The following is a 15,504-nucleotide window of genomic DNA, read 5'->3' as shown; positions in this document are numbered from 1 at the left end:
ATTTCAAGACTGACCGTAAATAAAAACGTAGTTGTATTTTTTGCTAATTGCTAACAAACGCCCAAATACAGATCTTGACTTTGTCAGTAGAAGACTCCAGCTGCAGCAAATACAAATTGGTAACTCTACTTGCAACAGATAACTACTTTTCACCCTGCACGTGTACACACGACAGGTCTGATTTTAAACTAGATCATCATCGACACTCAGTGCATCAGGTTTCACGAAGAGACATTTATTTCTAACCTCAAGACTGTCAGTGATATGCAGCCTTACGCAGCACACAGCCATCTCGTTTCTGTGCCCTTCTCACATTCTCATGCTGCCTCGGGGGTGCCTCCAGTCTGTCTCCCACATATGGAACAATGCAGTGCATTAAAATTCATATGCTTTTCATCTGGAGAGCAGACGCTCAGTATCTCTCCCTACCCGTTGTGCCCGTAATGGAATCCCAAACGCTTGCCTGACTAGTTGTCCTCCACCCCCGAGCCTCTCCAACTCCAAAGGACAGAGGACAGTGGCTTTCCTCACAGTGCAGTCAGTGAAGTACAGAGACACTTTTGTTTTTTGGGGATTGCCAGTCATTTTTTTGCATTGTGACTGGTCTGGCTGGACAGTCATATTTTATTCAACAGCCCAGAGACTCTTTCAGACGACACAAAGTCAGCCACCCATAAATATGTGAAAAGTTCAGGTCACGAGAGCACTGTGGGCGAGCAACATGGCAAGTTTCTCACTTCGTTGTGTCCTCATGGAAGATGTGAGCCAATATTAACAGCACACTTCCAACAAGCAAGAGAAATCTAACATAACCAGACCCCTCAGGAAGCTGAGAAGCAAACTGTGACTGGCTACGCTGAAAAATCCATACAGACTATTTGGTTGCAGCAAGACTGTTGTAACTTTTTCTGCTGGGCTCTTCTGTCTGATTAACATTTCAAATATGTTAAATGTAGCACTTGGCCCCTGTTATAGCAAAGTTACAAATAAAACTGAAAACAGTACATCTATGTTCTAAAAAGGTTACAGTTGATAATGAAACACAATCTCCTTATATCGACTTTGATCAAACATTAGTCAAAAAAGAAAAAAATCGTATTTGGTTATTCTATAATATTACGGCAACACTGCAGAAAAGTCCCCATGTGGTTTGGTGATTGTGCAAAAACAGATAAAAAGGTGTCACATGCCTAGTTAGTCCTGCTGCAATCTTCCCAAACTATGACCAAATGCAATGGTGGCATTATGTGACGTGTCTGTAGGGATTCTATGAAAATTCATTGATTCAGATTGTAATCAGTCTCAGAAGGTATTCACCCAAGAAAATCCAGATTCCAAAATAAAGGCAGTGTTTATATATGCACCTCACACCCTGTTTTTTTTTTTTTTTTTTTTTTTTAGAAATAATTGCTCTGAAAAATGGGATTCCAGAAAAAAATCTCACGGAGTTCCTGGCAAAAAAATATCCTAGAAAAACACATACCTAATACATGCAGTGTTTTATTTACAAACTGCATCTTTTAAGAACAAGATTATTTTTGACAGAATAAAATAAATGACTTAGAGTAAATTCTGGAAAACTGTGAAAAGATAATCAAAACGTGTCTTAGAAATAACCATTTTCTTCTGTGAAAATATATACTTTTATCATAAAATGTAGGCTATGTCTGTAAAGCAATTCATTTGCATTCATTTACCCATAGATAAGCCAAGGTAACAATGTCTGAGATTAATAAAAAGATTAATAAAAAGCAGTACTGGAACTGCATTGATTCCAATCAAAGATGTTTCCTATAAGCAAATGGTTGGCTTGAAACACAAATGTTAAACTATAGTATAGACGCACTATGTAGCCGCTAAAGAGAGATTTGCTGCTGTTCCAACGTCCTGCTATTTTTTTTCTCCTTTTTTTTTTTTTTTTTTTTTTACAAAATGTACATTATACATATATAAGCTGGCACCGTATTACAAATGTGATGTTTTGCAAACAGTATATAACTATAGTTATATATAATGTATAGTTCTTTTTTTAAACAAAACAACAGATCAACTTTGCATGTGAGCTTACTTAAAAGATTGACAAAGGCTTGCTCTGCTTGTGTATTTGCTGTGTTCTACTTCCTGTGCTGATTGCCTTCTATATTGTGCATACAATCTGGTCATGATCTGGCATTTAACTTAAAAAAGAAAAAAATTAAAAAGAATATAAATCTATGGAAAAGCCCATAAAAGTGGGCTTTTAACTATAAAAACCTACAAAGACTAGGAGAAGTACTAGGTGGGAGCCTTCCAAAATGCTCCCAAGAACAAAGTTCTTGTCCTCTGTTGATGAAGTTCCAGGTTTCTGCTGGGATGCAGTGATAAACACTGTGTGTCTCACTGTTGCACTCGTGCCACTTTTACTCCACAGTCTCCCAACAGTCTTTAACAGGCAAATCAGTTGATCCGAAACACCCTGCGCTTGAAGAAGAGACTCACTCCATCCTTCTCGGTCACATTTTGAGCTGGAGGCATTTTCTGGTTTTCAAAAGTTGGACTTTTTTTTAAAACCAAGCATGTTAAAGGCTTTCATCTGCAGGCCTGCTGCACTTGATTGATTAGCTCTCCAAAGCGATCAAAGAGCCCCTCTACCCAAGCCCCGTTTTGCAGACACTTCTGCACAGTCTCCTCTTGCCCCAGGTCCCCTGCCTGCACCCGCAGAGATGCAATCTGAAGGACAACACCACAAACAGAGCATAAAATACAATTAATTCAAATAAATTCCATGTGGAAGTAAGCAAGTGACGTTAAATCTGCAAAATAATATTTACAGAACTCACAAAAAAATCTAAAACTAAACAAAACAGCTTTATGCATTCAGTAGAAACTAGACACATTGTCTTACCTCATCCTTACACATGAGGTATGTGTGGTACTTGTAATGCTGCAAAGAATGGTATAGAGAAAACCACTGAGTTTTCTGCTGGTCTACTGTATACTCCTAAAAGAGGGAAACATAATTAAAAAAATTTGAATAATTAGTATATTTCTTTTTTTATATTAGTCAAACAGCATGAGAGCAGGAGGTAGTCGCTTCAGTGCTCAGCAAACCTAAAGATTAACAAACGGTGAACCTGCGCCCTCTTATGGACAGACATTAGAAGTACAATTACCTGAGGCATAGTGTTGGGGCTCTTCTGGGGTTTCATAGTTTTCTTGTTGTAGGCACGTCCACTGAGACGTACTTTGAAGGCTGGTGTTTCCCCATCCTTCTTCAGTTCAGTCACCACTGAGATCTCTGGGAAGCTGTCTAGTGCTGCCTAAAGAACACAAGTTACTTAGGTTCACACAGTGCAGTAAAGATCCTTTAATGCTTATTTTCCTATTGCAATGAAAGTAGATCTAGAACGCATATTCAAAACTTTTGAAGTAAAACATTTGCATTTTGCCATTACTATCTTACTCATGCGAAACCAGAAGTGAAGCCAGAGGAGGGTTTCCGACAGTGAAACTAATGAGTCAACATGCTCATTGGCTACCAACTGATGACTGACTGGGATCATTGTCATACTGAAAACATGAAGATGTTACACATCATACAATTATATGGTGGATCAAAAACTAATGCTACTTTTCTGTGTTCATAATTCCAAAAACCTTTAAAAGATCACCACGACCACTTGCTGAAATGCTGTCCGAAATCATGACAGTGCCTCCACCATGTTTTATAGATGGCTGTCGACCTGGGAGGTCAAACTCATTTTATATTGCAGGCCACAAACAGCCCACTTTAGATCTTATGTGGGCCAGACTGGTGAAATTCCAATTTCTGTCAATGTAAAAAGTTTAAATATGCATTTAATCAATGAGATGTCTTAATATAAAGACAAAAAAGTGCAATTTCAACATGATGTCTCAGTTTTCCCTACATGGTAAAGAAATGCTACTGTAGTAAATGAAAGAAATCTGACAGCATGACTCAGCTAACCCTAATGTGGGAAATGACAGAATTCTAAAATTGAATTACTTTGGTGTACTGTGAATGGCCATGAAGGAGAGCTTTATGGGTAAGAAAAGCTGTAAAATGACAAAGAATTATGCCCTCATTCACATTTTCCAAAGTCAACCAACTGGCTGAATTTGGATCTTTGCAGGTCCAAATTTGGCTCCCAGGCCTTATATTTGACACCCTTACTACAGACACTGTTAAACTGTTGTTTTGATGAGTCAGATGTATCTCTTCTGTGTCAGGACTTTGCTGGATTTGTTTTTCCTTTTCTTAATGTATAAATGTATCTTTTTTTGGATAGTCAGCCAGTACCAAGGTGCCTGAAGACACAAATTAAAACTAGTTCTTTGTTGTCTGTTATGTGCAGATACAACACCGGTTCCTCCCTTGAGTTAGGTATATCCTTGAATGATTCATAGGGCAGTGTTACATGTCTTCAACAAACAAAAGAAACATTCCTCTAAAAATGGTTAGGCACCAGGGCTGGACTGTGATGAAATGAGGGGTGGCTCGCGACCTTTGCATGATACGGTACACATCCACCATTTTCAGCGCCCATGGGACTAGAACACAAATCGACCCTAAAAGAAATGTATTCTGTTCTTCTGGATATTTTGGGGGATTTCCTTACCTTGCGCATGCATCAAGACAACACAAATCTACATTTATGTGCAGCTTCATTTCCACACTCACCTTCAACACCTGCTCTATGTGTAGTTTGTGAAGTAAACGTTTTCTGTTGTCAGTGATCATTCCATCCACTCTTTTCATATGTGGCAGCAGCAATTCATCTGAAATGGATGAGACAAAAGAAAAGTCAGCAAGCAATGATGTGTGGGATCCTAAACCGTTAAGCCAATCTAACTAAGAACAATGTCCAAAAAGTATCTTGCTCACCATTTGCCCTTTCAAGTGCTGTCATTACATCTTCATCTAAGGCAATACTGATAAGCAGTTCCACGAAGCTCCTGAATGTCTCTTTCATGGTTCGTGTGTTGAGTAATCGGGAAGCAAACGGTAGCGGAGGGTTTAACTCTGAGTGTGTACGGGAGAGAGATAAAACACACAGGAGGCATCGAAGGGCAGTGAGAGTGTGACAAAATCTAGACAACAAACTAGAGTTCCTTAAAAACTTAAACTTGTTCTTTACCATCCTCTTCGCCTCCTTCTTCTGCAGATGATCCAGTGGGTGAAAACTCCTCCTTCCATTTCCTCCTCTTTTTTGGTGGAGGCTCTGCTCTTGGCTTAAGTTGTTTGGGTCTGGGCTTTTGGTTTTGGAAAACTGTAGGAGTGGCTGTCAAGCCCAGCAAAGTTTTCACCTGAAAACCCCTGTGTGACAAAAAAAAAAAAAGCTGAGATAACTCAGAAAAATCTATTATGAATTATAGGAGCCAGTAGTCTACACTTACCTTAGTGAGTTCATGGGTTTGCAGCGTGGCTTCTGACTACAAACTCGTACATATTCCCTTTTGTTAACTGTATCCAAAAATTTCACATACACCCTCTGGTACATTGTCTTGGCATCACCAAAGTACCCAAGATACTAAACGGACAAGAAGAAAGTGTTAGTTGACAAAACTAATTTGTATAATCAAACTATATATGCATAGTCTACTTACACTGTTTGTAGCTGAGAAGACTCTCTTTCCATCCCTCAGCTCAGGCACAAACTTCTGCAGCAGAGCCTTCTGTACCTTCCAGATGGCTGGAGGCTCACTGCCTGCTTTCATTGTCACCTAAACAGAGAAACACAGCACAATGCAGAATAGGCTTCAGTATGTGGAAGCAGTTTTTTTTAAGTCTATCACTTACAATTGAAGAGGAATTAAATTAAGTTACACTGCATTGCATCAAGGCTTACTTTTGAAATGCTAGTGTTATATTATAAACATTTTGACCTGTGCTACACTTTCAATTTTGCCCATATCAAGTGTTACAAGCATTCATTTCACTTCCCGTACCTTTAGGTTTTCGATATCCTCATTCCTGACAACAAACTCGTCTCTCTCACGATACATTCCTTCTCCTCCGCTGTCCGACAGCTCCTCATCAGTGAGTCCTGCCATGGCTACACTCTTTAAAGGCATAGCCAACTGGCCAGGTGGTGTCTCTTTGGACTCCTCTGTTGCTGCAAAAACAGTCTTTCCTGAGGCTGCGTTTGTTGTCTGTGCAGGAGTGGGTACCTGCAGCACACAGGATGTCACGGGAGGCGCACTGTCGGTGACAGCGTGGGGCATGCTGGGAACCTCTTCTGGCTTCAACATCAAACCTTGAAATTGATTATCTGAAGAAGCACAAATTCACAGACAGAAAAAGGAAAATGAATAAAGTTCAATGTTCACTGTCTTGTATTTAGGCAAACAATACTTCTGTCTCGAGCATGAGATACACACTGTTACAGAATGTCAATGTTTTACAGGTTTCTATAACAATATACAGGAAAAAATACAAATGGGATCCAACTAACCTAGTTGCTGGTTTTAAACATCAGTTTAATTTGGTTGTTTCTTTCTTTACTATCGCTTCATTAGCATCAATACCCTGGCATTTTTGGGCATGGTTATTATACTTATTTACACACATACTTATTTACTGAGCATGTACCATATGCTACAGAGTGTGATTACCTGTCCTAGTTTTCCGATCTGAAGATTCATCCAGAGCTGAGAGAGCTGAGCTGATGCTGTTCCTCAGAGCCTGGTTCTTTCCAGTGTTCTCTTCTTCATCAGAGCTGAATGATGGCAGGGTCTCCAAGTTCTTCTGTAGATCTTCATCAAGACGTTTCTGCTGGGAGTTTACTGCTGGACTGTCCTGGGGAATTAAGGGCGTGGGCAAAGTTGGCAGTTTTGGGGGCAAAGCTGGCATAGTACACTGTTTGGATGAGGTACAAGCCTTTCTAGGGCGATTAATTGTTCGTGTTGGACTTGGAGAATATTGCTGTTTGGGCCCAGACTTGATAAAGTCTAGGAAGGAGCCAATAAAGCCAGTTTTGACTTCTGGTTGTTTCTCTTCCACCTCACGAATCTTTTGCCTGATTCTCTCCTGCTGTGGACAACCATCATATAAACCGTGTGCCGCAGATGGTGAGCTCACATCACTACCCCTCGAGTTTTGCCGCTTGGTCTGCCCACTACGTTTGGCTGGTCCGGCCAGTCCACCATCCTCTTTGTGACTGCCTGTTTTAGTCAATGACTTAGAGCGAGCCTTCTTTTTGGTAAAGTCCTCACCATTTGGACTTTCCATGAGTCCATCATCAGTTTTAATACACTTTGCATTCCCTTGAATTCTATTCTGGGGACCTGAGGAGTCGTATACCTGCCCAGCTGAGTGATAGTTATTGTCAGAGCACCTTATGTCTCCATTAGCATGAAGCTCATTATTGTTGTTGTGGGTACCAGATCCACCCTGACAGTCTGTTGTCATCTGTGGTCCGTTTAATGTCATGGTGATGGTTTGGGAGATAGTGTTAGTGATAATTGGCTGTTGTGCTGAAGAGAAACTAGGTGACATGTGTCTTAAATCAACAGTCTGGAAGTGACCTTTGGAATCAATAGGACTTGCCATCACTGCCATATCAGCCTCAGCAGAGGATGTAGCTTTGACAAAGTCCTGTGGTGACACGCCACAGGCAGCTACTGTGGCAGCGAGGATGTCATCAACATTTGACAAAATATTCCTGTCATCTGGAAGTAGAATAGAGTCAGAGAAACAAATAGAGTTGACAGCAAAGTGGCTTTTGGCATCGCTTGACTGCTGATTTGTCAACTGGCTGTAGTGATGTTTAGACGTAGGACATTCTGAGCTTGGTTCAGACACTACTGTGCCCTGCTGACTCTGGGTTTCTGTAACACTTGGACCCAGCAGGTCTCGGTCCATCTGAAGATACTGGACATGAACAGGGCCAAGGCCTTGTCCCGATTGAATAGCTTGCACTGGAATCACCTTTGATGTGTTCTGACTATTATTCAAAATTGGCTGCTGGAGCAAAATTACTTGATTGGTCTCAGGATGAACCTGAGCACTGGGAATAGCAATAAACTGGGTGTGGGCTGCTAAAGCCTGAGTCTGGTTATGGTTCTGTTGATTCTGTTGCTGTGCCTCAGCAGATTCAAGTTGGAGAGGATGCTGCTTGAGCGGCTCTGAGCACAGGGGTATATGTGAGGATTCAATGGTGGAGTCTGTAGTTTTTGTGTTAGAAGTTTCATGACCATTGGCACTAGTTAAATGAATGTGCTGTTGGCTTAGAGAACCCATTCTTTCATCCTTTACCGGCACTGTATTTACATGACGTAGTCCCATAATCTGGTCATCAGAACGTGAACTGCTTCGAATAACACTCTGTGCTTTAGGGTGATCATCCATTTTTGAAACAACGTAGATGACATTGTTATGGGAAACTATACTGTTACATGTTATGGAGGCCTCCACGGAGACCTGCCGCAGAGCCTCGAGGCCTTGGAGAGGCACCTCTTCAAGTTTTTGTTTGCCATATGTTGGCTTTATGTCCTGTATGGAGGTTATGTTATTTTGTAAGGCTTGAGCCGCTGAAGAGTAGGTAGGCAAAGGTGCAGACAAAACATATGTGTTGGGTTGTGAGTGCTGCTGGTGGGACAGAGTGTCGTGTGTTTTGCCTCCCACGGAGGCCTGCATGAGGGTGTAGTCCACTGTAGATGATGTGGGCAGGCTCTGTGCACATGTGGGTGGGAAAGAAGAGTTAAGGGATTCTCCCGTGATAAAGCTTTGAGACTGGGTCACTGAATTCTGCACCTGTGATTGAGAAGTATAAATCACATTTGAGGCACCCTGCGAGTGGGATGTGGGATAACTCTCAGACAGATTTCCTTGACACAAGCTCTGTACTTGGGCTCCATACTGGATGCCCTGCTCTTGGTTCAGCCCAGGAGTAGATGAGTAAACAAGAGACTGACTAATGGATGCCACATTGTCAGACTGGCTGGAGAGTGAAGGGAGAGTATCATAAAGGGAGGAGAGCTTGTTGGAAGTGGAATTGGAGGCTTGTGACTGTGTATGAGGTGTGATATAAGTTTGAGATAAAGTGTTGGAAATTAGGCTAGACAGCTGGACTGCCTCTTGGTTAATAATCACAGAGTTTTGCTTCAGTCCAGGGGAGGAATAACGCTCAGGAGACCCCGCTGACAGGTTCTGAGAGTGCATCTCTTCATTTCCTGCAGGCTGTGGAGCTAGTTTGGAAGAACATTCATTCGTCTTCTGCAGCGAAGTGGATGAATATACTTGTGTTGTACAATCTGTTTTGGGTTGTAGGGAACCACTGACTGCTTGAGAGGAATCTGCTCCTGTGGAGGGGTTGCAGGACACGGAGGGCTGATGGGATGGTTCCTGCTGGTAGGATACATCCGCTTCGCTGCCTGAACCGAAATATCCCTGTAAGGACTGCTCCGAACTAGGTAACTGCTCTGAGGCTATATGGATACTAGAAGGCCTCTGGTGGTGTTTGATCACACTACATTCACGCTGAAGGGCTCTTTCAATAGAGCCTGAGAAAACTGTCGCCCCAAATGGCTGATTTGCACTATGAGTGGCAGATAGGGTAGAAGGTAAGAGGCTAAACTGGGGCTGCAGGAGGTGGGGTGCAGACTCTTGGGCTGAGCGGTAAGTGGAGGACTGTACAGGGAGCGGTGAGCCCAGAGCAGAGGCAGAAAGATGATTGAAGGCCAAGGCAGTGGGAAGCACAGTCTGGTTAGACTTAAGATGCAGGAGGGGATCATGGTGAGAAAACAGGCCATTGGTAGAAGTGCTAAAGGCAGGATCCTGGAGAGTCAGGGAAGGGTTGGTGGCATAACTCCTGGTAGGATAGGCACCTGTGTGCTGACAGGATGAAAGCGCAGGTGTAGAGGGGAAAGTAGCTGTAGAAGGCAGGGCACCCGTCAAATATAGTTCTGTGGTCGAGGAGTTGGCACCTGCATGGAAACCACACACACACAGAACATAAGTACAAGCATCTTACACATGCAATATTTTCATAATAAACAAAATTCATGTGCAAAAGGTAATACAAAATCTGAAATGCCAACATCCCCCAACATATTTCATTTTAATCATACTCAGCCTTTGGACCATAGGTACACAGTGCAAGGTCTCTACTAGCATATATTAACAAAGACCTGGCAGGGTGCTAGAACAGTAATGTAGTGTGGCCAGTGGTTGAATTGCAACAGGAAGAAGGCATTAAAATGTTATCACCTTTCCATAAACATCAAACGCTTACACAGGTCCTCAGCAATACACTCAGGAGAAAAGTGAAGAACAGACATACATACAAACATTGTTTGCTCTATTAGTGAGAAGAATTGAGAAACAGAGCTGGACAAATATTTTGTATCCATGCAAGTTTTTCTTGATTCACAAAAAAAGATGCTAAAGGTAATTTATAAAGTGTGTCATCACATATATCAATTTGTCTACCAAAGCAGATCAGAGAGCATTACAATACTCTATCTGTAGTACTTGTATACATGTAACAATGTAGCCAGCAGAATTGATGGTGGTGCAAAGTCAAGTTGTGTCCTAAGCTTCTAAGCAATTTGTGAAATAGTGACAAATTGATGCTTACAGAGTGCATTTAGGTCCCACCCAAATTGGAGAAAAAGAAAATTGTGCAATTGTTTCTATTGACTTTACATTGCACAAAAAGGGCCTCCTTGTGAGATCCAAGGGCCTCCTTGTGAGATTCACCTGCTAGCACTGAACTGAAAAACACCTAAAAGCTGCTGTGTAGCATGCACTACCAACAGGGCAAAGAATGCAGAACTGAGTTTTTATAAGCTGAAGAACTACAGAACTTTGAAACTGAGCTTTTTATAAGACAAAAATGGATACTGTCAATAAGACTTGAAGCACTATGAGCAAGAGTAATGGGAAAATGGAAAGATCCTGACACTGCATGGCTATCTATGCAGCATGTGTTTTTTCATGGATAAGTTAAAAGCGAAGAGTAATATTACTGCACTTGCATGTGCCTTATCAGATTACAGCAGCTTACAAATATAGACAACGTTCAGTTTCTAACAGCTAAGGTTGCTAAAACAATCCCTACACATAGTGAAACCAAATATATTTAGCTAGTAAGAGTAGTTTTTTCACCGTTCCAACATTTGGTTGCACACTTTAGGGTCTAAATTTTTCCCCAATCTCGTGGGCATGGTTTTCAGAGTATGGCGTGTTACATTCTCTCTATACTTAATGATTTCTTCTTTAAATAATATAACTAAGATTGAAAGATTGATGTGTTCTCACCAGCAGGCCATGATGGGGGTCTATAAGGAGAAAGCAATGAGGCACTAACAGGACCAGCCTGAAGGCTTCTCGACTCCATGGCTGAAAGGAAGCTCATGATTGAGGTCTCTGGAGTACTACTGTTTGACTCTAGTGCTCCTGACATTCAAAAGAGGAAGAGAAAGATGCGTCTGTGCTTAAACCAAAAATTTCTGCATGAATACATATTACCTGGTAAAACTGGTCACTTTAAAACAATATTTCATTATAATGCCATAACTCACCTGTTGCAACAGGAATATGTGATGTAGTGTACGTGGGAAGCTGGTGTGTCGTAGTGTAGCTTTGCCGCTGGAGGAGCTCGGCATCAAGGTATGTTGCACCGTAACTGGGGCTGCATATACAAACAAATGTAGGGGATTCATTAGAACTATCATCTCTACAAACAGCAGTGCACAACCAAGTCAAATATGAGTATATACAGTGGATTAAAATAAGCATTTATAGTTTTTTCTTCTTGAAACACTTATAATAAAGTTGCCACTCTTATTCACAAATTAACATTAAACACTGACAAAGTTATGACATGCTGTGACTGATGGAGTGCTGCCAAGATGGCTGCAATAAAATTGCTAAATGTATCTCCTTGATCAAGGTTTACTCGACTGGCTAATCAGGCTAGCATAAGAGACAACAGTCAAAAATATCCTGATATATATTCCTTTTAGAAATGATTGGGATGGCTGTGCTCAAGGAAACACTGAAACTGTTATACTCATAGTCTGATTTATACACAGCTCTTCACCATCTTAACTATGCAAAAAGTGAAGATGTATGAATATTTCTAAAGTAACTGTGAATTGCTCTTCATGCACAGCAAGCAAGATCAAGTAATCAGTCTGTAAAGTTTTGTCAGTTTATTGTCGACAAATTCAGTAGACTCACTTTCTCTGCACAGGAAGAAAACTGCAGCTCTCTGTATTATAGTTATAACAAAACATAGCAACCCAAGTTGTGTATGTGTCATGTAGAGTAAACAATACCAATCACCAGTGTGGTAAAACCGTCCAAAAGATTTCTTGGATGAATGTATTATTGTTTCAAGGGTTCTCGTGGCTATTTGTCTGTTATGGAAAAACGCTAGTCCGAGAGACCACCGCAAATGCTAACAACAATTATATAACAATACAGGACACTGATTTGTCAAAATTTGTTTGCTTAGGAATGTCATTTGACATTTTGCTGTATAACATGAGGCACTTCATTCTTTAGCAACCATTTTGGCTAAGCGAGTAAGGCATTTATATCTTGTAAACATTTGGATGGTGTGAACATTTGGATGTAAAAATGGTGTGAAAAGTCATCAATAAATAGACTGGTCAAGTAACTTTTATCCATCTTTTTTGGGGGGATGTTTATTTAAAATCTGACGTATGACATTTTTGCTCTCCAGCTAATCAGATGCAGTTTGGCTTGAGCTAAAGTGCTGCCTTAAAGGTAAATACTGGTGGATGAAGCAAGCTAAGGAAGGCCTCTTCCCTCATCTGTTCCTTTCAACAGTTGCACACACCAGATTATTTCCCTACTCATCTTTGCTAGTTTCTTTTTACACTTTAGAATCAATAACAACAAGTGCAACACACAACATGCTAATTACCATGTTACTCTGATGAGTTAGATTTCAGAATGGAAACATCCCTGCTAATCAGCAGCCACTATCTTATTTTATTTAGGTCATAAAATAAGACAAACTGGTGTAATCTTAGATTTTCTGAAGCAGAGATCAGCCACAATAATTTACTTCATTATTTATCATAGCCACTTGATTTTCATAATTATTACATTTTTTGCCATCCAGCACATGACAGTCTTTTTTTTTTTTTTTTACAGGCTAATTTATACTCTTTGTTTATCTGTTCTACGAAGACTGTTACTTTTGTTCCGCTTGTGAGAACAATGTAGCTTATTTGTACCAGATAAAACAATGTTGCCATGAAGGATGGCCCCTCTTTATAGCAAATTAGAACAAACTATAACACATCAGTCATAAGTCACGAACTAAGACCTCAACAGCTTTTGCAAGTTCTGTGGTTACACGGACTATATATAACGAAGGACCTCAAGCTTTCGTTACTAGAACAAAAGCACAGATTTACAAAAATGTAGACATGTCGCCACAGCAAAGAAAATTACTAATTCGAAGTGTTGTAACTGTTATATAGTAACTAGCTTCGGTTGCTAGTTGTCTCTCTTGTTTTACCTTTGACGAGCACCTGTGGTTGAAGAAAACACAACGATTAAATGCTACTTTAGGATACCCAGATGACCACCTTATTGTAGAGATATAAAGCAATTATCTTGTGTAGTTTGTGTTCACTGACTCTGTGTGTGCTCGTGCTGAAAGCACGATATGCTAGCAAAAATTAGCAAGGTGGGAAAAAAGTAACGCACGGCTAAGAAACCACTGACAAGTCAGCGTCTGTGACATTTAACCATTTCTCCCAGTGTTCCCGACAACCGCAAGGACCTGTGCACTTTTCTCCAAAAGCAAAGCTAGGCCCTCCATCACCGAAATTTCCTTCGGAAGGTGACCCGCCCTCTCCTTCATCTTTTACCTTGGCTTGATAGTAGCTGAGCCGCGGTCATAGGCCCACGAAGCTACGGTCTGTGCTGGTGGAGCCAGCGCGTCCGCAAAGCTGGAGCTCGGGTAGTTCCTGTCCATCATCCGGTGAAAGATTCACTTCCCCAGCAAAGCTTCGTGGAGCAGCGGACACACATCGTAGCAGCCCGGGACCCACCGACCGAGGCAAGTCCCGTCAATGCAATTTACAGTCCACAGAAAAAAAACAGCGTCAAGCTGCTATCATGTGGAAAAAAGTATCACCGGGTGATTTCGTTATTTTTTTGTTCATCTCCCGTCACGTAAAGTTAGTCTGCCACGAGACTTCTCTAAGGCACTGACGCTTGGCTGCAGCTAGCTGGCTAACTGAAACTTCTCACATTAGAAATGAGTTGCAGTGTCACGCTAGAAGCAAACTTCTCCGACAAGCTACGGTATCGACTTCACGAGCAGATGTATCGAAGCGAGATGTTGTACCGACGGTTCGCTTCACCACGCGAAAAAAGTCACGTGACCACCAGGCGAACCCTAAAGCTGGTACCAGTGCAGCGGCGCTGCCTTTGAATGAAGGGTGATCCCACCGGTCTGCCACAGCGAGTTGTGAACTCTGTTCTCCCTGAACTAAAACAAGTGTTCAAGCATCTGGCTACCCGAGCTTTGACCTTCTGTTTAACAGCAGCAGCATGTACAAAATGCTATGCTTTCTTTACTTCAGAGAATGCTAGCTGAACTTATGTTCATTTCCTCATTTACCCTAACCACAAAATATCCATGACCATCATCAGTGTTAAATCTAGCCTCCCAATCATTTACATGATGTGGTCTTTATTCTTATCTGATTTTGTTCTTCACAAGTACAAATATACACAAAATAGTCTGGTCAATAGATGGGTGGTACTATAAATAAAATAAAATAAAATAAAATAAAAGATAAAAAATAATGTAAAAAAAAATATAACAGAAATGTAATTTTCAGCTGAATGTTTTGTCATACATTCGCAGGCGGTTTAGTTTTAATTTAAATCTATTTAACTTTTTTTTATACTGTCAAGCTAGGTTGATAATTCATTTGTTATATTGCATAAATTAACAAAGTACTTGAAATGCTAACCATTTGTTCCAGAAAACAGTTTTATATAAACAAAGGCACCCCTTCCCTCCCCCTTTTCCTTCCCCTTCCAAAGCTATAACATCAAAACATGTTACTGGTCATTTGCTATGTTGATCCTGGATGAACATTATTACGATGTTGCAGTCACAACACCAACATATAACACCAGCAATAACAGATACGTCTGATATCGCCTCATCAAGGTCAAGCTGCAGCTGTTCATGTCTGCATGTTTGTTTGGTGAGTGTGAGAGAGTGAAAAAGCTGTATTAACCTCTTTGACTGAACAATCTGCTCATGTATTAGAAACAGAACACATGTAAGGCGCTCCAAAATCGAAAACTGCTGTAAATCCTTCATTATTTGCCTTGGATGGCTGTCTAAATTACACTGGTAAGTCACTGAATGTGCAAAAATGAAGTAAAATAAGACATAACCAAATATTTTTTTATGTTAGTATCCTGTGCTATACTGAATACTAGCGTTTTGAAGCCATACTACAACAAATGTCCAAGGTGGGGAGTTTTGAATT

The 15,504-nt window shown here is 40.9% G+C and overlaps 1 protein-coding gene across 2 annotated transcripts; it reads right to left on the bottom strand.

The window, feature by feature from the left end:
• Positions 1 to 1,484: 1,484 nt before the first annotated feature.
• On the bottom strand, positions 1,485 to 14,443 carry qser1 (glutamine and serine rich 1). Of its 2 annotated transcripts, XM_004539425.3 has the most exons (13): positions 13,858 to 14,443; positions 11,527 to 11,636; positions 11,264 to 11,401; positions 6,616 to 9,927; positions 5,950 to 6,272; positions 5,608 to 5,724; positions 5,398 to 5,531; positions 5,139 to 5,317; positions 4,886 to 5,023; positions 4,682 to 4,779; positions 3,153 to 3,299; positions 2,885 to 2,980; positions 1,485 to 2,709 (listed from the first exon to the last, which is right to left on the bottom strand). In XM_004539425.3, exons 1-13 carry the CDS (start codon positions 13,965 to 13,967, stop codon positions 2,569 to 2,571), a joined length of 5,043 nt encoding a protein of 1,680 aa, XP_004539482.3. In that variant the 5' UTR covers positions 13,968 to 14,443; the 3' UTR covers positions 1,485 to 2,568. The 2 variants fall into 2 exon arrangements, with proteins under 2 accessions (XP_004539482.3, XP_004539483.3); XM_004539426.3 differs by lacking the exon at positions 11,264 to 11,401.
• Positions 14,444 to 15,504: the final 1,061 nt, after the last annotated feature.

This window comes from Maylandia zebra, linkage group LG1 (assembly GCF_041146795.1).
Source record: "Maylandia zebra isolate NMK-2024a linkage group LG1, Mzebra_GT3a, whole genome shotgun sequence".
NCBI classification, from domain to species: domain Eukaryota; kingdom Metazoa; phylum Chordata; class Actinopteri; order Cichliformes; family Cichlidae; genus Maylandia; species Maylandia zebra.
Note: the sequence above shows the minus strand (reverse complement) of the source record. Positions and strands in the feature narration are given on the sequence as shown.